General features: G+C 45.1%; 1 protein-coding gene across 2 annotated transcripts in view; it reads left to right on the top strand.

The window, feature by feature from the left end:
* The window catches only part of LOC121288571 (transmembrane channel-like protein 7), a 113,226-nt gene that overhangs the window by 26,896 nt on the left and 64,551 nt on the right, over positions 1-21,779 (top strand). For both annotated transcript variants that reach the window (XM_041207175.1, XM_041207176.1), the window contains exons 3-4: positions 14,295-14,437; positions 18,682-18,849. In XM_041207175.1, coding sequence (XP_041063109.1) covers positions 14,295-14,437; positions 18,682-18,849 — 311 coding nt within the window. The remainder of the gene's footprint in view (positions 1-14,294; positions 14,438-18,681; positions 18,850-21,779) is intronic.

A 21,779-nucleotide genomic window follows, 5' to 3' on the forward strand; every position in this document is an offset into this window, starting at 1 on the left:
CACAAACTTAAGAGCATCCATTACGATGGATTTCCCTCTATCTCATGCTTTACGTACTTGTGCTCAACTGCCACAATTTTCTTTTTGTTGCTGAACCAAGTTTCTTCTGCATTAACCATTTCTTTCTTTCTTGTCATATTCATTAAACAAGTCTGTTGAATTGCTAACTTGTTCAAGCAGCTGAGTTCTCTGAGTTTTTTCATTATTGCGTTTTCCACAGCTCCCAGAACACCAGACAGTTCCTGTATTTCGGTAGAATTTATTTTTCAATAGAAAATTTCAAATTTAGTCCTTTGGTTTTGTTTGATTTTGTTCAAATTAATTTTCTTTGCTTAGCTCAAAACTTTTAGCATATTCTTCCTTCAGTTTTGGGCTCCTGATTTACTACATCTTCAGTTTATGGGTTCTACTTCTGATTCCTTTTCCTTTCATCCTCATCAGATTTAAATTTTGCAAAAGCAAATACTGCAGATGCTGGAAAACTGGGCCCAGAACGTCCATGGAGTGGCAATCCCTGTCAGATTGCCACTGCCCTCCTTTTTACTTACCTTAGTCTGGAGCTGCACGTTTTTCGCCTGGACCTCCAATCCGGGTTTGGTGAGAAATGTGCAGTGTAGCAGCTCCTTCCCAGCAGCACCGGGGGAAAGTGAAGCCATGCCTCCTTTTTATGGCAACAGCTGCCATAAACCGGGTAAGTTTAAAGGTCCCAGCCACTTTGACAGGAGAGAAAGTAAGTGGGTAAAATGGGTTTGGGGGTGGCAGAGGGTTGGGGGTTTGGGATCAAGGTGGTCGGGTGTTAGGGGGGTCAGGTGATTAGTCGGACTGGGAGGACAGTTGGTGGTTGGTAGGGGGTAGTCATTGGGCTGATAGGGGGCAGTTGGGGCTGGGGATAATTAGTGGTGGTCGGTGGGGGGGGAATGAGGGGTAGTTTTGTTGTAGTTGGGGTGGGCAGGATTTGTTGGGGGCAGTGGAGTCGGTATTCGGGGATGGGTGGGTAGTCGGGGGGCCCAGTGGGAAGTTGAGAGAGGGTGCTGTTCCATACAGTGCTAATCCAAGATTTAGAAGTGGTTTTAATCCTTCTCAATTTCCCTGAGTAACTATCCTGAAGTCTCCGATTTAAATCAGAGTTTCAGAGGGTTCTAGGGTGCAGGGTAATTGCCCATCGGAAGTTCAAACTTCTCAGGAGATTCCTGTGTAGTCCTTGTGTGGGGACTTCTGGGGATGGGGTTATATCCCTGCGCAATTTCTGTGGTATGACCCTCCCACCCTTCCCCTCTTTCCAGAGAACGGATGATCTGGCCCCTGTAATTAAAAACAGAAGATGCTGAAAATGCTCAGTAGGTCAGGCAGCATCATTGGAAAGAAAAACCGATTTGAGAGGAGAGTGCGAGAGGAGGACCCTGGGACAGGCTGTCAGCAGCACCTAGAGGAGAGTGCGAGAGGAGGACCCTGGGACAGGCTGTCAGCAGCACCTAGAGAATGAGTCCATCTAGAGGATCTAGCATCTAATCTATACGCAAGTAGGAATAAGTAAAGTAAAAGCAAGGGTCCATATTCTATTTAGTTAAGATATGTTCAGAGAGCTCAGTCCCGTGATTTGCACATCCTGCGCCATGTGGGAAATCCTAATTGCTCCTGACAGTCTGGATGACCATGTGTGCAGGAGGTGCCTCTGACTGGAGCAACTCGAGCTCCGGGTTTTGCAGCTTGAGCGGCAGCTGGGGGCACTGCGGTGCGTTCATGAGGCTGAGGGGCTCGTGGATAGCACGATTCAGGAAGCGGTCACCCTGCAGCTTAAGGTAGTGCAAGTAGAGAGGGAATGGGTGGCCACCAGACAGAAGAAGGGGACCAGGCAGGTAGTGAGGGAATCCCCTGAGTGCATCTCGCTCGCAAACCGTTTTTCGGCCTTGGAAGACGGTGAGAGTGACGGTTCCTCTGTGGAGGCCAATCAGAGCCAAGGCCATGGCACTGTGGGTGGTCCAGCTGCTCAGGGGGGTAGAAAGAAGTGTGGAAGGGCAATAGTGCTAGGGGATTTGTTAGTGAGGGGAGTAGACAGGCGCTTCTGCGGTCATAGATGTGACTCCAAGATGGTATGCTGCCTCTCGGGTGGTGGGGTCAAGGATGTAACGGAATGGCTGCAGGGCACTCTGAAGGTGTGGGGGGGGGGGTGGGGGGGGGGGTGGTTGTGGTCCATCTTGGGACCGATGACATGGGAAGAAAGAGAAATAAGGCCCTACAAGCAGACCTTAGGAAGTTGGATGGGAAATTGAAAAGCAGGACTTCAAAGGTAGTAATCTCCAGATTACTCCCAGTGCCATACAGTAGTGAGTATAGGAACAGAAGGATAGAGCAGAATTACCTGGAAAAACTCAGCAGGTCTGGCAGCATCGGCGGAGAAGAAAAGAGTTGACGTTTCGAGTCCTCATGACCCTTCAACAGAACTTGAGTTCGAGTCCAGGAAAGAGCTGAAATATAAGCTGGTTTAAGGTGTGTGTGTGGGGGGCGGAGAGATAGAGAGACAGAGAGGTGGAGGGGGTTGGTGTGGTTGTAGCGACAAACAAGCAGTGATAGAAGCAGATCATCAAAAGATGTCAACAACAATAGTACAATAGAACACATAGGTGTTAAAGTTAAAGTTGGTGATATTATCTAAACGAATGTGCTAATTAAGAATGGATGGTAGGGCACTCAAGGTATAGCTCTAGTGGGTTTTTTTTTATTTTATATAATGGAAATAGGTGGGAAAAGGAAAATCTTTATAATTTATTGGGAAAAAAAAAAGGGGGGAAACAGAAAGGGGGTGGGGATGGGGGAGGGGACTCACGACCTAAAGTTGTTGAATTCAATATTCAGTCCGGAAGGCTGTAAAGTCCCTAGTCGGAAGATGAGGTGTTGTTCCTCCAGTTTGCGTTGGGCTTCACTGGAACAATGCAGCAAGCCAAGGACAGACATGTGGGCAAGAGAGCAGGGTGGAGTGTTAAAATGGCAAGCGACAGGGAGGTTTGGGTCATTCTTGCGGACAGACCGCAGGTGTTCTGCAAAGCGGTCGCCCAGTTTACGTTTGGTCTCTCCAATGTAGAGGAGACCACATTGGGAGCAACGAATGCAGTAGACTAAGTTGGGGGAAATGCAAGTGAAATGCTGCTTCACTTGAAAGGAGTGTTTGGGTCCTTGGACGGTGAGGAGAGAGGAAGTGAAGGGGCAGGTGTTGCATCTTTTGCGTGGGCAAGGGGTTGTGCCATAGGAGGGGGTTGAGGAGTAGGGGGTGATGGAGGAGTGGACCAGGGTGTCCCGGAGGGAGCGATCCCTACGGAATGCTGATAAGGGGGGTGAAGGGAAGATGTGTTTGGTAGTGGCATCATGCTGGAGTTGGCGGAAATGGCGGAGGATGATCCTTTGAATGCGGAGGCTGGTGGGGTGATAAGTGAGGACAAGGGGGACCCTATCATGTTTCTGGGAGGGAGGAGAAGGAGTGAGGGCGGATGCGCGGGAGATGGGCCGGACACGGTTGAGGGCCCTGTCAACGACCGTGGGTGGAAAACCTCGGTTAAGGAAGAAGGAGGACATGTCAGAGGAACTGTTTTTGAATGTAGCATCATCGGAACAGATGCGACGGAGGCGAAGGAACTGAGAGAATGGGATGGAGTCCTTACAGGAAGTGGGGTGTGAGGAGCTGTAGTCGAGATAGCTGTGGGTGTCGGTGGGTTTGTAATGGATATTGGTGGACAGTCTATCACCAGAGATTGAGACAGAGAGGTCAAGGAAGGGAAGGGAAGTGTCAGAGATGGACCACGTGAAAATGATGGAGGGGTGGAGATTGGAAGCAAAATTAATAAATTTTTCCAAGTCCTGACGAGAGCATGAAGCAGCACCAAAGTAATCATCGATGTACCGGAGAAAGAGTTGTGGAAGGGGGCCGGAGTAGGACTGCAACAAGGAATGTTCCACATACCCCATAAAGAGACAGGCATAGCTGGGGCCCATGCGGGTACCCATAGCCACACCTTTTATTTGGAGGAAGTGAGAGGAGTTGAAGGAGAAATTGTTCAGCGTGAGAACAAGTTCAGCCAGACGGAGGAGAGTAGTAGTGGATGGGGATTGTTCGGGCCTCTGTTCGAGGAAGAAGCTAAGGGCCCTCAGACCATCCTGGTGGGGGATGGAGGTGTAGAGGGATTGGACGTCCATGGTGAAGAGGAAGCGGTAGGGGCCAGGGAACTGGAAATTGTTGATGTGACGTAAGGTGTCAGAGGAATCACGGATGTAGGTGGGAAGGGACTGGACAAGGGGAGAGAGAAGGGAGTCAAGATAACGAGAAATGAGTTCTGTGGGGCAGGAGCAAGCTGAGACGATCGGTCTACCGGGGCAGTTCTGTTTGTGGATTTTGGGTAGGAGATAGAAGCGGGCCGTCCGAGGTTGGGCAACTATCAGGTTGGAAGCTGTGGGAGGGAGATCCCCAGAGGAGATGAGGTCAGTGACAGTCCTGGAAACAGTGGCTTGATGTTCAGTGGTGGGGTCATGGTCCAGGGAGAGGTAGGAGGAAGTGTCTGCGAGTTGACGCTCAGCCTCCGCGTGGTGGAGGTCAGTGCGCCAGACAACAACAGCACCACCCTTGTCAGCGGGTTTGATGACAATGTCAGGGTTGGACCTGAGAGAATGGAGTGCAGTAAGTTCAGAGAGAGACAGAGAGAGATTAGAATGGGTGAGAGGAGCAGAGAAATTGAGACGACTAATGTCGCGCCGACAGTTCTCAATGAAAAGATCAAGAGAAGGTAAGAATCCAGAGGGAGGGGTCCAGGTGGAGGGAGAATATTGGAGATGGGTAAAAGGATCCGTTGAACTGGGAGAGGACTCCTGCCCAAAGAAGTGAGCCCGGAGACGAAGACGGCGGAAGAAGAGTTCAGTATCATGCCGAGCCCGAAATTCATTGAGGTGAGGGCGTAAGGGTATGAAACTAAGTCCTTTGCTGAGCACTGAACGTTCAGCATCGGAGAGGGGAAGGTCAGGGGGTATAGTGAATACACGGCTGGGGCTGGGATTGGAAGATGGGGTGGGGACGGAGGGACAGGCAGGGGTGGAGGGTCCTAGATGGGTGTTGGTGTCGATGAGTTGTTGGAGCTTGCGTTCCTTAGCACTTGAGAGAAAGAGAAAAAGTTTCTTGTTGAGGCGTCGGATGAGCCGAAGGATAAAATGAAACTGGGGGCACGCGCAGCTTTGAAAAAGGGTACGGCGGTGCTGCTGGAGGGAGAGGTCGAGTGTGTTCATATGGCGGCGCATGGCACTGAGAGTGGATTTCAGAATGTGACGGGAACAGCAGTCCGAGAAACGTTTTATGTCCCGGAGATACCTGTAATCCTGGGTGGGTTCGAAACATGAGGGGTGGAATTTCAGTTGAAATCCATGTGGGGTAAGTCGGAGACGGAGACAGTCACTGAGAAAGGAGATATGGCTGTGAAAGCGGGTTTTAGTAAACACCTTGTCAAACACTAGGAGAGAAATGGAAAGCAATGAAGGTGAACAAGGCAACAGAGAAATCCGGAAATCTTGTCGCAGAGAGGAACAGAACTTCTTCAAGGAGGTAGGCATTTCTTGAAGAGCAGTGGCAGTCAATTAAACACAGAAAAAAACAAAAAAACTGCGGATGCTGGAAATCCAAAACAAAAACAGAATTACCTGGAAAAACTCAGCAGGTCTGGCAGCATCGGCGGAGAAGAAAAGAGTTGACGTTTCGAGTCCTCATGACCCTTCGACAGAACTTGAGTTCGAGTCCAGGAAAGAGCTGAAATATAAGCTGGTTTAAGGTGTGTGTGTTCTTACCTTCTTACCTTCTTACCTTCTCTCGATCTTTTCATTGAGAACTGTCGGCGCGACATTAGTCGTCTCAATTTCTCTGCTCCTCTCACCCATTCTAACCTGTCTCTCTCTGAACTTACTGCACTCCATTCTCTCAGGTCCAACCCTGACATTGTCATCAAACCCGCTGACAAGGGTGGTGCTGTTGTTGTCTGGCGCACTGACCTCTACCACGTGGAGGCTGAGCGTCAACTCGCAGACACTTCCTCCTACCTCTCCCTGGACCATGACCCCACCACTGAACATCAAGCCACTGTTTCCAGGACTGTCACTGACCTCATCTCCTCTGGGGATCTCCCTCCCACAGCTTCCAACCTGATAGTTGCCCAACCTCGGACGGCCCGCTTCTATCTCCTACCCAAAATCCACAAACAGAACTGCCCCGGTAGACCGATCGTCTCAGCTTGCTCCTGCCCCACAGAACTCATTTCTCGTTATCTTGACTCCCTTCTCTCTCCCCTTGTCCAGTCCCTTCCCACCTACATCCGTGATTCCTCTGACACCTTACGTCACATCAACAATTTCCAGTTCCCTGGCCCCTACCGCTTCCTCTTCACCATGGACGTCCAATCCCTCTACACCTCCATCCCCCACCAGGATGGTCTGAGGGCCCTTAGCTTCTTCCTCGAACAGAGGCCCGAACAATCCCCATCCACTACTACTCTCCTCCGTCTGGCTGAACTTGTTCTCACGCTGAACAATTTCTCCTTCAACTCCTCTCACTTCCTCCAAATAAAAGGTGTGGCTATGGGTACCCGCATGGGCCCCAGCTATGCCTGTCTCTTTATGGGGTATGTGGAACATTCCTTGTTGCAGTCCTACTCCGGCCCCCTTCCACAACTCTTTCTCCGGTACATCGATGATTACTTTGGTGCTGCTTCATGCTCTCGTCAGGACTTGGAAAAATTTATTAATTTTGCTTCCAATCTCCACCCCTCCATCATTTTCACGTGGTCCATCTCTGACACTTCCCTTCCCTTCCTTGACCTCTCTGTCTCAATCTCTGGTGATAGACTGTCCACCAATATCCATTACAAACCCACCGACACCCACAGCTATCTCGACTACAGCTCCTCACACCCCACTTCCTGTAAGGACTCCATCCCATTCTCTCAGTTCCTTCGCCTCCGTCGCATCTGTTCCGATGATGCTACATTCAAAAACAGTTCCTCTGACATGTCCTCCTTCTTCCTTAACCGAGGTTTTCCACCCACGGTCGTTGACAGGGCCCTCAACCGTGTCCGGCCCATCTCCCGCGCATCCGCCCTCACTCCTTCTCCTCCCTCCCAGAAACATGATAGGGTCCCCCTTGTCCTCACTTATCACCCCACCAGCCTCCGCATTCAAAGGATCATCCTCCGCCATTTCCGCCAACTCCAGCATGATGCCACTACCAAACACATCTTCCCTTCACCCCCCTTATCGGCATTCCGTAGGGATCGCTCCCTCCGGAACACCCTGGTCCACTCCTCCATCACCCCCTACTCCTCAACCCCCTCCTATGGCACAACCCCTTGCCCACGCAAAAGATGCAACACCTGCCCCTTCACTTCCTCTCTCCTCACCGTCCAAGGACCCAAACACTCCTTTCAAGTGAAGCAGCATTTCACTTGCATTTCCCCCAACTTAGTCTACTGCATTCGTTGCTCCCAATGTGGTCTCCTCTACATTGGAGGGACCAAACGTAAACTGGGCGACCGCTTTGCAGAACACCTGCGGTCTGTCCGCAAGAATGACCCAAACCTCCCTGTCGCTTGCCATTTTAACACTCCACCCTGCTCTCTTGCCCACATGTCTGTCCTTGGCTTGCTGCATTGTTCCAGTGAAGCCCAACGCAAACTGGAGGAACAACACCTCATCTTCCGACTAGGGACTTTACAGCCTTCCGGACTGAATATTGAATTCAACAACTTTAGGTCGTGAGTCCCCTCCCCCATCCCCACCCCCTTTCTGTTTCCCCCCTTTTTTTTTTTCCCAATAAATTATAAAGATTTTCCTTTTCCCACCTATTTCCATTATATAAAATAAAAAAAAACCCACTAGAGCTATACCTTGAGTGCCCTACCATCCATTCTTAATTAGCACATTCGTTTAGATAATATCACCAACTTTAACTTTAACACCTATGTGTTCTATTGTACTATTGTTGTTGACATCTTTTGACGATCTGCTTCTATCACTGCTTGTTTGTCGCTACAACCACACCAACCCCCTCCACCTCTCTGTCTCTCTATCTCTCCGCCCCCCACACACACACCTTAAACCAGCTTATATTTCAGCTCTTTCCTGGACTCGAACTCAAGTTCTGTCGAAGGGTCATGAGGACTCGAAACGTCAACTCTTTTCTTCTCCGCCGATGCTGCCAGACCTGCTGAGTTTTTCCAGGTAATTCTGTTTTTGTTTAGGATAGAGCAGATGAATGCGTGGCTGGAGAGATGGTGCAGGAGGGAGGGCTTTAGATTCCTGGGACATTGGGACCCTTTCTGGGAGAGGTGGGACCTGCACAAGTTGGATGGATTACATCTGAACAGGAATGGGACCAACATCCTCGTGAGGAGGTTTGCTAATGATGGTGTGGAATTCAACTAAATTGGCAGGGGGATGGGATCCTGAAAAGTAGTTCAAAGGGGAGAGAAGTTGAGATGGAATTAGAAGTTAAAACACTAGTGAGTGAGCCTGGAAGGCAGAGGAAACATAGGCCAGATAAGAAAGAAGTGAGTTTAGCAAGGCTAAATGGAATATATTTAATGCAAGGAGCCTGAGGCATAAGACAGAGGAGCTGAGGGCACAGATAGGCACATGGAAGTATGATAATCATAGCTATGACCGAGACCTGGCTAAAAGAAGGGCAGGATTGGCAGCTCAACATTCCTTGTTATAGGGTATTCAGGTGAGATAGAGAGAGGGATAGAAGAGAATGGTGGGGTTGCAATATTGATCAAGGAATCAATTATAGCAGTGAGGAGGGATGATATTTTTGAAGGATCATCAAATGAGGCCACATCGGCGGAAGTGAAAAGCACAAAAGGGGCAAACATGCTGTTGGGTGTGTACAATAGGCCCCCAAACAGTCGAGAAGAGATAAACGATCAAATATGTAATTATGTTTCAGAGAAGTGTAAGAATAATAAAACAGTAAGACCAAAAGATGTAGGAGCAGCAGTAGGCCATTTGGCCCATCGAGTCTGCTCTGCCATTCAGTGAGATCATGGCTGACCTGATGATCCTCAACTCCACTTTCCTGCCTTTTCCCCATAACCCTGGATTATCTTACTGATTAAAAATCTGTCTATCTCCATCTTGAATGTACTTAATGACCCAGCTTCTACAGCCCTCTGCGGTAAAGAATTCCACAGATTCTGAGAGAAGAAATCCCTCCTCATCTCTGTCTTAAGTGGGTGACCCCTTACTCTGAGATTATGCCCTCTGGTCCTAGACATTCTCTCTCACAAATAACCTCTCAGCATCTACCCTGTCAAGCCCTCTAAGAATCTTATATGTTTCAATAAGGTCGCCTCTCATTCTTCTAAACTCCAATGAGTGCAAGCCCAACCTACTCAACCTCTCCTCAGAAGAAAATCCCTCCATTCCTGGGATCAACCTAGTGAACCTTCTCTAGACTGCCTCCAATGCCAATCCCCTTAGATAAGGGGACCAAAACTCTTTACAGTATTCTAGGTGTGGTCTCAGTAGTGCCTTGTATAGTTTTAGCAAGACTTTTCTATTTTCATACTCCATTCCTTTTAAACTAAAGGCCAATATTTCCCTTCCCTATTACCTACTGAACTTGTATGTTAGCTTTTTGTGATTCATGCACGAGGACCCCCAAATCTTTCTGCGCTGCAGCCTTTCTCCATTTAAATAATATTCGGCTCCTCTATTCTTCCTGCCAAAGTGTATAACCTCACATTTTTCCACATTATATTCCATCTGCCATTTTTTTGCCCACTCACATAACCTGTCTCTATCCCTCTGTAGACTCTTTGTGTCATCCTCACCACTTGCCTTCCCACCTATTTTTTGTATCATCTGCAAATTTGGTGATAGTACGTTCACTTCCCTCATCTAAGTCATTCATATATATTGTAAATAATTGAGGCCCAGCACTGATCCCTTGGTTGCCAACCTGAAAATGCCCTCCTTACCCCAACTCTGTCTTCTATTCGTTAGCCAATCCTCTATCCATGCTAATATACTACCCCTAACACCATGGGCTTTTATCTTATTAAGTAGCCTTCTGTGCGGTACCTTATCGAATGCCTTTTGGAAATCCAAATATATACTGGTTCCACTTTATCTATCCTGCTAATTACCTCCTCAAAGAATTCTAATAAATTTGTCAGGCATGATTTCCCCTTCATGAAGCCATGCTAACTCTGCTTGATTAGTTTATGTAGTTCTATATGCCCTGCTGTTATAACCTTTATAACATTAACTGCTCTATAGTTACCTGTATTTTGTCTCCCTCCCTTTTTGAATAAGGATGTTATGTTGACAGTTTTCCAATCCTCTGGGACTTTTAACTCCCCGAATATTAACTGGGGTAGTTTTAATGTGCAAGGCAAGGAGGGAGCAAAATTCTAAAGTTGCATCAAGAACTTTTTTTAGCCAGTACGTAGAAAGCCCATCAAAGGAGGGGGCAGTTCTGGACCTAATATTCGGAAATGAGCCTGGGCAGGTGGAAGACCTATCAGTAGGGGAGCAGTTTGGAGGTAGTGACCATAACTCAGTTAGATTTAGGATAGTTATATTAAAGAATAAGGTTGGGCTGGGAATAAAAGTTCTAAACTGGGGAAAGGCTAATTTTACTAAAATGAGATATGATTTGGCCCAAGTGGACTGGGAGCAGCTACTTGCAGGTAAAACTGTGTCAGAGCAGTGGGAGGCATTCAAGGAGGAAATAGCGAGAGTGCAGGGCAAATATGTTCTGACAAAGACAAAGTGTCGGGCGGGGGGGAGACCAAGTCTGCAGAACCCTGGATATCAAGGGACATAAAGGTTAGGATTAAGAAAAAAGTGGCAGACATCAAGGGCTCAATGCGGCAGTCCCTAGACGAGTATAAGAAGTACAGGGGGGAAATTACAAAGCAAATTAGGAAATCTAAGAGAGTACATGAAAAGCATTGTTAGGTAGAATAAAGGAAAACCCAAAGGGGTTTTTTAAATATATAAAGAGCAAGAGAATAACTAGGGAAAGAATAGGGCCAATTAGGGACCATAGAGGTAATCGGTGTATGGACCTGCAAGATGTGGGTACTGTTCCTTAATGAATACTTTGTGTATGTCTCCACAATGGAAAAGGTAAAGCAGGTATAGACATCAGGGTGGAGGACTGTGAAATATTAGAGGAAATTAACATAGAGAGGAGGTACTAGTGGGTTTAGTGGTCTTAAAACCGCAGGCCCGGGTGAGATGTTTCCCAGGCTGCTGAGTGAGGCAAGGGAAGATATATCAGGGGCCCTGGCGGTAATTTTCAAATCCTCCCTGGCCACAGGTGAGGTCCCAGAGGACTGGAGGACTACTAACGTTGTCCCAATATTAAAAAAGGGAGGAAGGGGTAGACCAGGAAATTACAGTCCAGTCATTCTGATCTAGGTGGTGGGGAAGTTACTAGAAAGATTTCTGAGGGACAGAATATACCTGCACTTGGAGAGATACAGATTAGTCAGAGATAGTCAGCATGGATTTGTTAAAGGAAGGCCGTGTTGACAAATTTGATTGAATTTTTTGAGGAGAAAACCAGTAGTGTTGATGAGGGTAATGCATTTGATGTGGTCTACATGGACTTTAGCAAGGCTTTTGGTAAAGTCCCTAATGGCAGATTGATGAAGAAAGCAAGAACCCATGGGATCCAAGGCAGTGTGGCACGTTGGATCCAAAATTGGCTGAGAGGCAGGAAGCAGAGGGTGATGGTGGAGGGATGTTTCTTTGACTGGAGGTTTGTTTCCAGTGGGGTTCCACAGGGCTTGGCGCTGGGGCCCTTGCTGTTTGTTGTGTACATAAATGATTTGGACTTAAATGTAGGGGGTATGATCAAGAAGTTTGCGGATGACACAAACATTGATAGGGTGGTAAATGGTGAGGAGGATAGCCGTAAACTGCAGGAGGATATCAATGGACTGATCAGGTGGGCAGAGCAGCGGCAAATAAAATTCAATCTGGAAAAGTGTGAGGTAATGCACTTGGGGAGGGCTAACAAGGCAAGGAAATACATTATGAATAGTAGGACCCTGGAAAGCACTAAAGATCAGAGGGACCTTGGTGTGCATGTCCACAGATCCCTGAAGGTATCAGGGCAGGTAGATAAAGTGGTTAAGAAGGCATATGAGACATTTGCCTTTATTAGCCGAGGCATAGAATACAAGAGCAGGGAGCTTATGCTGGAACTGTATAAAACGCTGGTTAGGCCACAACTGGAGAACTGCATGCAGTTCTGGTCATCACATTATAGGAAAGGTTTGATTGCACTGGAGGGGTGCAGAGGAGATTTACCAGGATGCTGCCTGGGCTGGAGGGTCTGAGCTATGAGGAAAGCTTGGATAGGCTAGGGTTGTTTTCCTTGGAGCAGCGAAGGTTGAGAGGAGACCTGATAGAGATGTATAAGATTATGAGGGGCATGGATAGGGTGGGTAGTAAGGCACTCTTTCCATTTGTGGAGGGGTCAATAACCAGGGGGTATAGATTTAAGGTAAGAGGTAAAAGGCTAAGAGGGCAGTTGAGAATTTTTTTCACCCAGAGGGTGGTGGGAGTCTGGAACTCACTGCCTGAAAGGGTGGTTGAGTCAGAAACTCTTGTAACATTGAAGAAGTATTTAGATATTCACTTGCGTTGCCAAAGCCTCCAGGGCTATGGGCCAAGCGCTGGAAAATGGGATTAGTGTAGCCAGATCTTTGTTGATGGGCGTGGATGCGATGGGCCGAATGGCTTCCTGTGCTGTAAACACCCATGAGTCTTAATGTTTTAGGTCTGTGACATTTTATCAGAATGTAGACTCAGGTTTGGAGAGTTCCTGTGGTTCCATCTTTTGTATCCTTCTTGGTTTCTTTAGCCTCTGACTCACTTTCTGAGCTTTCTAACTCACCTGTTTTCTTATCTTTTACATTAGGTTCAACAGCTTTTTTTCAACTACCCTTTTCAATAGTTCTCCTTGGTTTTGGTAGGTTGTTTTTCTTCACTGCTTCTTTCTTCCCTTATTTACATCCTCTTTCTCTTTTGTAAGAGATTGTAATTTTCTTCTTCTCTCTTTTCATTTGTTTTTTTCACAGATTGGTCATTAGATTTAGTTTGTTTGTCATCCTTGTCCTGTGCTTTTTTGCACCCTCCCCAGTTGCTCTCCTGTGTATTTTTTTGAATTTGTATTGAGGGTTTTCAGATTCTTTTCATTTGTTTACCTTTTGCACTGGCTTTTGTAGTACAGTATATTACCCCTCTTTATCTTAATTTTTTGCAATAATTCTAGCATTGTACACAGTTTCTGATATATATTTCTGCATCTTTCACTATCTCAAACCACCAAAAGGTCTCGAGTAAATATGGTGTCATTTTTTCACATAATTGTAATACACCCAGCCCTTTGGATTTCCTTTATTAGCACTTTGGCCATTTTCTGGCGTGGATATTCCTTTGGGATTGAAAATACATAGTTGTTTGTTGGTGTTTAGTCCAGAGGAAATCACCTTCCAACAGTGTTCCTATTTATCCATACTGCCGATTTTTAATTTGGTGCCAAAGTGCTGTAATTTAGTCTCCCCTTCACACAAAATTGGTTTCTGTGACTTATAATTTGTCACTGGCCTAGAACCACAGATTATAAAAGAATTGTCAGAAGCCTGTGACAATGAGTAGATTTTCAGTTGGTTTGCTGCATCCCTCTTGTTCTCTGCATCTGACTCATTGAACAAAGCCAAGAGATTTCTGATAGTTTAAAATAAATTTGTAGTTGAGGCGTTGTGCTACTGTAATGTAATACTTCTATCTTGATATCTTCTCTCTTATGACCTGAAATGGAAGATTGCTTGTGGTGGCACAATGATGGTTATTGAGTTTCCGAGCATTTTATTGTCACTCAGGATTTCTGCATATCCTTCAGTTGAAATAGATCCATAAGTTTAATAAAAAAAGTTTATTTGAAAGAATTATGGGCCAGAAATTTTCTTGGAGCTGCTCCTGCTCTTCTGCTGTCACTTTGAAGTTTCCATCGCATTTCTGTCATCGATGTGCGTACATTGGCTGTTGTTTGCATTTCCAGTGAAGTTACAGCTGTGAAGGGAACAGTTCTGAGGAAAGACTTTGCCTAGATCGCAGCAGAGCATACAAAAGCAAAGAGGCAATGTTAAGCCTAACCAAGTACTGGATTAGGCCACATTTAGAATATTTGGTCCAATTTTTACATGTGCTAATGTGTTTCTGTTTTTAAAAGTTTCATTCTATCACTGTTTTATTAGAGCTGGTCAAGATTATCAAGCATACATGTTAACAAAATACGATCAAAGCCTCCTATTTAGGAAAAAGGCAAGGTTTGTTCAAACAATCAAGGAACGTTTATCTAGCCTGTATCTTTGGAAAAAAGACATTCATGACATAGAAGGTGAGAAAATTTGAATTGCCGTTCAGCTAAACAATGGAATTAATCTGTTTTAAAACATTAATATGTTGAATTGCATCAGTCTGCTTTGGCAGAATGTTAATAGCTCATTTTTTTGACATTTGTAAATATGACTTCAGTGGAAAAAGAGGAGCATTGTCTGTCAATCCTTAGATCATTCTATTTGCCCAATAGTAAAATTGGAAGTTAATGCACAATGAGAAAAAGAGCACTTTAGACAGGAAGTGGTTGAGGTTTGATTGGGGGAATAGTTTAACCTGTCAGGTTGCAGTCACATATTTATTATGAAACGCTTGGGAATAGGAGATGTTAATTATGCTAAAGGAAGAGTACAAAGGATGTAAATTTTACAATTTACATATAAAAATCAGTTTTATTTGAAGCTGGCATGGCAGGTCGAGAAAGTTGTTAATAATGCATACCTGATCCTGAGCTGCTTCCATAGTGGCATATATTGCAAAAGCAAGGAAGTTATGGTGACCCATTAAAAAACACTGGGTTGGCCTCAACTAGAGTATTGTGTCCAATTCTGGGCACCGAACTCTAGGAATAATTTTTTAAAAATTAGTTTATGGGATGTGGGCATTGCTTGCTAGGCCAGCATTTATTGTCCATCCCTAATTTCCCTTGAGAGGATAGTGGTGAGCTGCCTTCTTGAACAGCTGCAGTCCATGTGTTGTAGGTATACCCACAGTGCTGTTAAGGAGAGAATTTCAGGATTTTGGCCCAGTGACAGTGAAGGAACAGTGATATAGTTCCAAGTCAGGATGTTGCATGGCTTGGAGGGAACTTGTAGGTTGTGGTGTTCCCATGCAACTGCTGCCCTTGTCCTCTAGGTGGTGGAGATCATAGGTTTCAAACTTGCTGTTGAAGGAGCCTTGGTGAGTTGCTGCAGGGCATCTTGTAGATTGTACACACTGCTGCTACTGTGTGTCAGTGGTGGAGAGAGTGAATGTTGAAGGTGGTGGAGGGGGTGTCAATCAAGTGGCTGCTTTGTCCTGGATGGTGTCAAGCTTCTTGAGCGTTGTGGGAGCAGTACTCATCCAGGCGTATTCCATCACACTCCTGACTTGTGCCTTGTAGATGGTGGGAAGGCTTTGGGAAGTCAGGAAGTGGCTTACTCGCCACAGAATTCCCAGCCCCAGACTTACATTTGTAGCCACAGTATGTATATGGCTATTCCAGTTCAGTTTCTGGTCAGTGGTAACCGCCCCCAGCCAAGATGTTGATAGTGGAGGATTCAGCAAAGGTAATGCCATTGAACATCAAGTGGAGGTGGTTAGATTCTCTATTGTTGAAAATGGTCATTGCCTGGCACTTGTTTGCCACAAATGTTACTTGCCACTCATCAGCCCAAGCCTGAATATTGTCTGAGTCTTGCTGCATTTGGACATGAACTGCCTCAGTACATGAGCTGCGAATGGTGCTGAACACTGTGCAATCATCAGCGAACATCCCCACTCTGACCTTATGACGGAGGGAAGGTCATTGATGAAGCAGCTGAAGATGGTTGGGCCTCTGGCACAATACTGAGGAACTCCTGCTGTGATGTCCCTGGACTGGGATGATTGACCTCCAACAACCACAACCATCTTCCTTAGTGCTAGATATGACTCCAATCAGTGGAGAGTTTTCCCCCGATTTCCACTGACTTTTGCTAGGGCTCCTTGATGCCACACTCGGTGGAATGCGGCCTTGATGTCAAGGGCAATCACTCTCATCTCGCTTCTTGACTTTTGCCTTTTTGTCCATGTTTGGACCAAGGCTGTAATGAGGTCAGGAGCTGAGTGGACCTGGTAGAACCCAAACTGAGTATCAGTGAGCAGGTTATTGCTGAGTAAGTGCCGCTTGATAGCACTGTTGATGACATTTTATATCACTTTGCTGAAGGTCAGGAGTAGACTGATGGGGTGGTAACTGGCTGGTTGGATTTGTCCTGTTTTTTGTGGACAGGGCATAACTGGGCAATTTTCAACATTGCCAGGTAGATGCCAGTGTTGCAGTTCTACTGGAACAACTTGGTTAGGGACATGGCAAGTTCTGGAGCACAGGTTTTCAGTACTATTGCCAGAATATTGTCAGGGCGCATAGCCTTTGCAGTATCTAGTGCCTTCATTTGTTTCTTGACATCACGTGGAGTGAATCGAATTGGCTGAAGACTGGCACCTGTGATGCTGGGCACCTCCGGAGAAGGACGAGGTGGATCATCCACTCAGCACTTCTGGCTGAAGATTGTAGCAAATGGTTCAGCCTTATCTTTTGCACTGATGTGCTGGGCTCTTCCATCATTGAGGATGGGGATATTTGTGGACCCTCCTCTGCCAGTGAGTTGTTTAATTGTCCACCTCCGTTCACAACTGGACCAGAGCTTAGATCTGGTTAATTGGTTGTGGGATGTAAAAGATTTATGAGAATGGGTCCCAGGAACGAGGGTTCATAGAAATACAGAATATTATAGCGCAGAAGGAGGCCATTTGGCCCATTGTGTTTGTGCTGGTTTTTTTGAAAGAACTATCCAATTAACCCCATCACTCCCCTGCTCTTTTCCCACATCCCTGCAAATATTGGCAGATTGTAATTTTGTACAGTAAACTTAATTTTAAGACAGGAATTCTTGCATTATCATGGTGATAAAGTTCAAAGGTACAGGTTTTCTGTCTTGGGGAGGAGAGTTTACCTATTTTAAAGAAAAAAATCAAGTACCTGCTATGAGCAGGATTGCGAATTCAGCCAAAACCGAAAGATGTTTGAGTTTATGGTTCAGTAAGGTGCAAGAGAAAGAATAATGCAAGTTTACAAAATTAATCTTCCAATGTCTGAGAAATAACTTTTGCAGTGATATATAGTGTGAATCATTCCCTTTAGTTATCAACATGATTCTATTTAAATACTAAAATTGAGTGCAGTAATAAGAACCCTTTGGAGAGACAAGTTGTTTGCAGTTCGTAGTGACTGTAGGGCATTCAGTTGTGAAAGTTGTGGAGTTTTGAATTTCAGTTACATGGATAGATTGAAGAAGCTGAGGTTGTTCTCGTTAGTGAAGAGAATATAGAGAGGAGATAGTGAAAAGAATATGGAGAGGAGATTTGATAAAGATATTCAAAATCATGAGGAATTTAGACAGTACATAGAAAGAAACTGTTCCCATTGATAGAATGGTCAAAAATCAGAGGACCCTGATTCAAAGTAATTGGTGAAAGAGCTAAGGGCAACATAACGTAAAACATTTTTGTGCAGCAAGTGGTTATGATCTGGAATACACTGCCTGAAGAGGTGGAGGCAGATCCAATCGTGGCTTTCGAAAAGGAATTGAATTAGTAGCTGAAGAGCAAAATTGTGCAAAACTATGGAGAAAGGGCAGATGAGTGGGACTAGCTAGTGGGAGAGCCGGTCCAGGATCAAGACCCAAATGACCTCTCCCTGTGCTGTAACCATCAATGATTCAGTTGTGACTTTTTTCTCTAATTCAGTGTCTGTTCCACTGCCAAAGAACCATGGTGGTGCTAACATTGATCCATGTTGATCATTTTGAACTAAACGGTATTGCAAAAAAGAGTTCTGAAATACAGTTGTCTAAGGCCGTCAGTTATGGATGGGTCCCTCACATGTTTATGTAAGGTCATCTATTTTGGATCCAAGAAAGGCAGATCAGAGTATTCCCTTAATGGTGAGAGGCTAGGAATTGTACAGGAGCACTGAGATTTAGGGGTCAAGTTAGTGGACAAGTGCAAAGAATAATTTTGAAAAGTATTAAGGAATGGTAACCTTTATCTCAAGGGACCTAAATATGAAAGAGTGGAAGTTGTGCTACAGCTGTATCAAGTTCTGGTCAGACTATATCTGAAATATTGTATTCAGTTCTGGGCACCACACATCGGGAAAGATATATTGACTACAGCACAGATTCACTGGAATGATATCATTGCTAAAAGGGTTAAATTATGAGGACAGACTGCATAGACTAGGCTTGTACTCCCTTGCATACTTGGGAACTCCTCCAAAATAGCTGTTGAGATTAGGTCAATTGGTAATTTTAAAATTGAGATTGATAGATTTTTGTTAGGTAAGCCAATGGTAGGATATGAAATCAAGGCAGGTAAATGGAGTTGAGATGCATGTCATCCATAATATAATTGAATGACAAAACAGGCTCAAAATTGCCTACACCTGTTTCTGTGTTCCTAACTGATTCTTGAATTACTTTGACTTTTGTTTTTATCTTTCAGGCAAATTTGGCACCGGAATCCAATCTTACTTCTCTTTTCTGCGTTTTCTGGTGGCGTTGAATTTTGTGATATTTCTGTTAATGTTTACTTTTGTCACACTTCCGATGATCATTTCAAACCATGGAGCTGTTAACGTTACGCGTGCCGAAGTTTCCTCCTCTGTCGTAGGTAATTAATGTATGTTAAACTTGGGAATGCAGATTTTGTTTTTGGAAACTTGAGTTAATCATAGTGCTTGCTAAACATGTGACCCAATCAAAAGCAACTGCTCATACATCCGTTGATACGAGAACAATCTGACTTATATTTTTCAACCTTCACATGCAGATAAGATGTTGCTGACTTCTCATAGGAAAATGAAATTGACGAGAATCATAAAATGAGTGCCATGGGGCTGCTAGTATCTTTCCCATTCCATTCTATATATGTTCTAATTGTAGCCCACACCTTCCTTTATTTTCCTCGTGCTGTCAGCAGCTGTTTTCCACACAACTGACAGAAAAATCTTTTTCCTCGTTAAAAAGGGGAGGGTTTAAACTAACTTGGCAGGGGGATCAGATCCTGAGAGGAGGTTCAGCAGGGGGAGATGCACAGCCAAAATTAGAAGTGAGAGCAAATGAGTCTGGAAGGTAGAGAAAATATAGGCCAGTTAAAGCACAAGGGAGCTTGGCAAGGTTGGATAGTATTTATTTTAATGCAAGGAGTCTGACGAATAAGGCAGATGAGTTGAGGGCACAAATTAACACATTGAAGTATGATGTCACTGCTGTCACAGAGACATGGTTGAGAGAGGGGCAGGATTGGTAGCTCAATATTCCATGATATAGGATTTTCAGGCGAGACAGGGAAGAAGGGAAAAGAGGAGGGGGTATCGCAATATTGATCAAGGAATCAATTACAGCAAAAAGGATGGATGACATCTTAGAAGGCTCCTCAAATAAAACCATATGGGTAGAACTGAAAAACAAGAAAGGAGCAATCACATAGATAGGAGTGTACTATAGGCCCCCAAACAGTCAGAGAAATAGAAGAGCAGATTTGTAGCCAAATTTCAGAGAAATGTAAAAATAATAGGGTAGTAATAATGGGGGATTTCAACTTCCCAACATTAACTGGTTTAGTCATAGTGTGATAGGTTTAGAGGGAGTGGAATTCTTAAAATGCATCCAGGAGAGCTTTTTAAGCCAGTATGTAGAAAGTCCTACAGGTCCTGGACTTAATTTTAGGGAATGAAGCCGGGCAAGTAGTAGACGAATTAGTGGGAAAGCATTTTGCATATAGTGGTCATAGATCCGTTAGATTCAAGGTTGTTATGGAAAAGAACAAGGATGGGCCAGAAATCAGAGTTCTAAATTGGGGGAAGGCCAATTTTAATAAGATCAGATATGATTTGGCCAGAGTGGACTGGGAGCGGCTACTTTTAGGTAAATCTGCATCAGAGAGTGGGACTCATTCAAGAAGGAAATAGGGAGAGTACAGGGCCAACATATTCCAGTAAAGACTAAGGGGGGACCAACAAATCCAGGAACCCTGGATGTTGAGGGATATACAGAATTGGATAAAGAGAAAAAGGGAGGCATATGACAGATACCGAAGGCTCAAAACAGCGGAAGCCCTGGAGGAGTATAGAATGTGTAGGGGGGAACTTAAAAAGGAAATTAAGAGAGTAAAAAGTAGGCATGGAAAAACATTGGCAGGTAAAATAAAGGAAAATCCAAAGTTACTTTACAAGTACATTATGAGTAAGAGGATAATTAGGGAAAGTGTAGGGCCCATTAAGGACCATAGTGGTAATTTGTGTGTGGAGCAGGAAGATGTAGGTAGGGTTCTAAATGAATGCTTTGTGTTGGTGTTCACAAGTGAGAGGGATGACGTGGGTATGGAAATCAGGCAGAAGGACTGTGATATAATTAAAGGAATTAGCATAGAAAGGGCAGAAGTTCTAAGTGGTCTGGCAGGCTGAAAAGTAGATAAATCTCCAGGCCAGATGAAATATATACCAGGCTGTTGAGTGAGGTAAGGGAGGAGATAGCAGGGGTGCTGGCAAAAATTTTTAATACATCATTGGCCACAGGAGAGGTCCAGAGGACTGGAGGACAGCCAATGTGGTACCGTTATTCAAGAAGGGAGGAAGGGATAAACCAGGGAACTACAGGCCAGTCAGTCTAACCTCAGTGGTGGGGAAACTATTGGAAGCAATTCTGAGGGACAAAATTAATCTACACTTGGAGAGGCAGGGATTAATCAAGGACAGTCAGCATGGTTTTGTTAAGGAGAGATCATGTCTGACCAATTTGATTGAATTTTTCGAAGAGGTGAACAGGTGTGTAGATGAGGGCAATGCATTTGATGTAGTCTACTTGGACTTCAGCAAGGCTTTTGAGAAGGTCCCTCATGGGAGACTGATAACGAAGGTAAGAGCCCATGGGGTCCAAGGCAATTTGGCAAATTGGATCCAGAATTGGCTGAGTGGCAGGATGCAGAGGGTGATGGTCGATGGATGTTTTTGTGACAGGATACCTGTGCCCAGTGGGGTTCCACAGGGATTGGTGTTGGGTCCCTTGCTGTTTGTGGTATATATAAACGAGTTAGACTTGAATGTAGGAGGGTTGATCAGTAAGTTCGCTGACACGAAAATTGATGAGGTGGTAAATAGTGAGGAGGATAGCCTTAGATTACAGGATATAGATGAGCTGGTCAGATGGGCTGATCAGTGGCAAATGGAATTTAATCTGGAGAAATAGGAGGTGATGCACTTGGGCAGGACAAACAAGGCACGGAAATACACGATGAATGGTAGTACCTTGGGAAGTACCGAGGATCAGAGGGACCTTGGTGTGCATGTCCACCGGTCCCTTAAGGTAGTGGAACAGGTTGATAAAGTGGTTAAGAAGGCATTTGGGATACTTGCCTTTATTAGCTGAGGCATAGAATATAAGAGCAGGGAGGTTATGCTGGAACTGTATAAAACGCTGGTTAGGCCACAGCTAGAGTATTACATGCAGTTCTGGAATCCGCATTACAGGAAGGATGTGATTGTACTTGAGAGAGTGTTGCCCGGGCTGGAGGGTTTTAGTTATGAGGAGAGATTGGGGTTA

Source organism: Carcharodon carcharias, chromosome 15 (genome assembly GCF_017639515.1).
Source record: "Carcharodon carcharias isolate sCarCar2 chromosome 15, sCarCar2.pri, whole genome shotgun sequence".
Classification (NCBI taxonomy): domain Eukaryota; kingdom Metazoa; phylum Chordata; class Chondrichthyes; order Lamniformes; family Lamnidae; genus Carcharodon; species Carcharodon carcharias.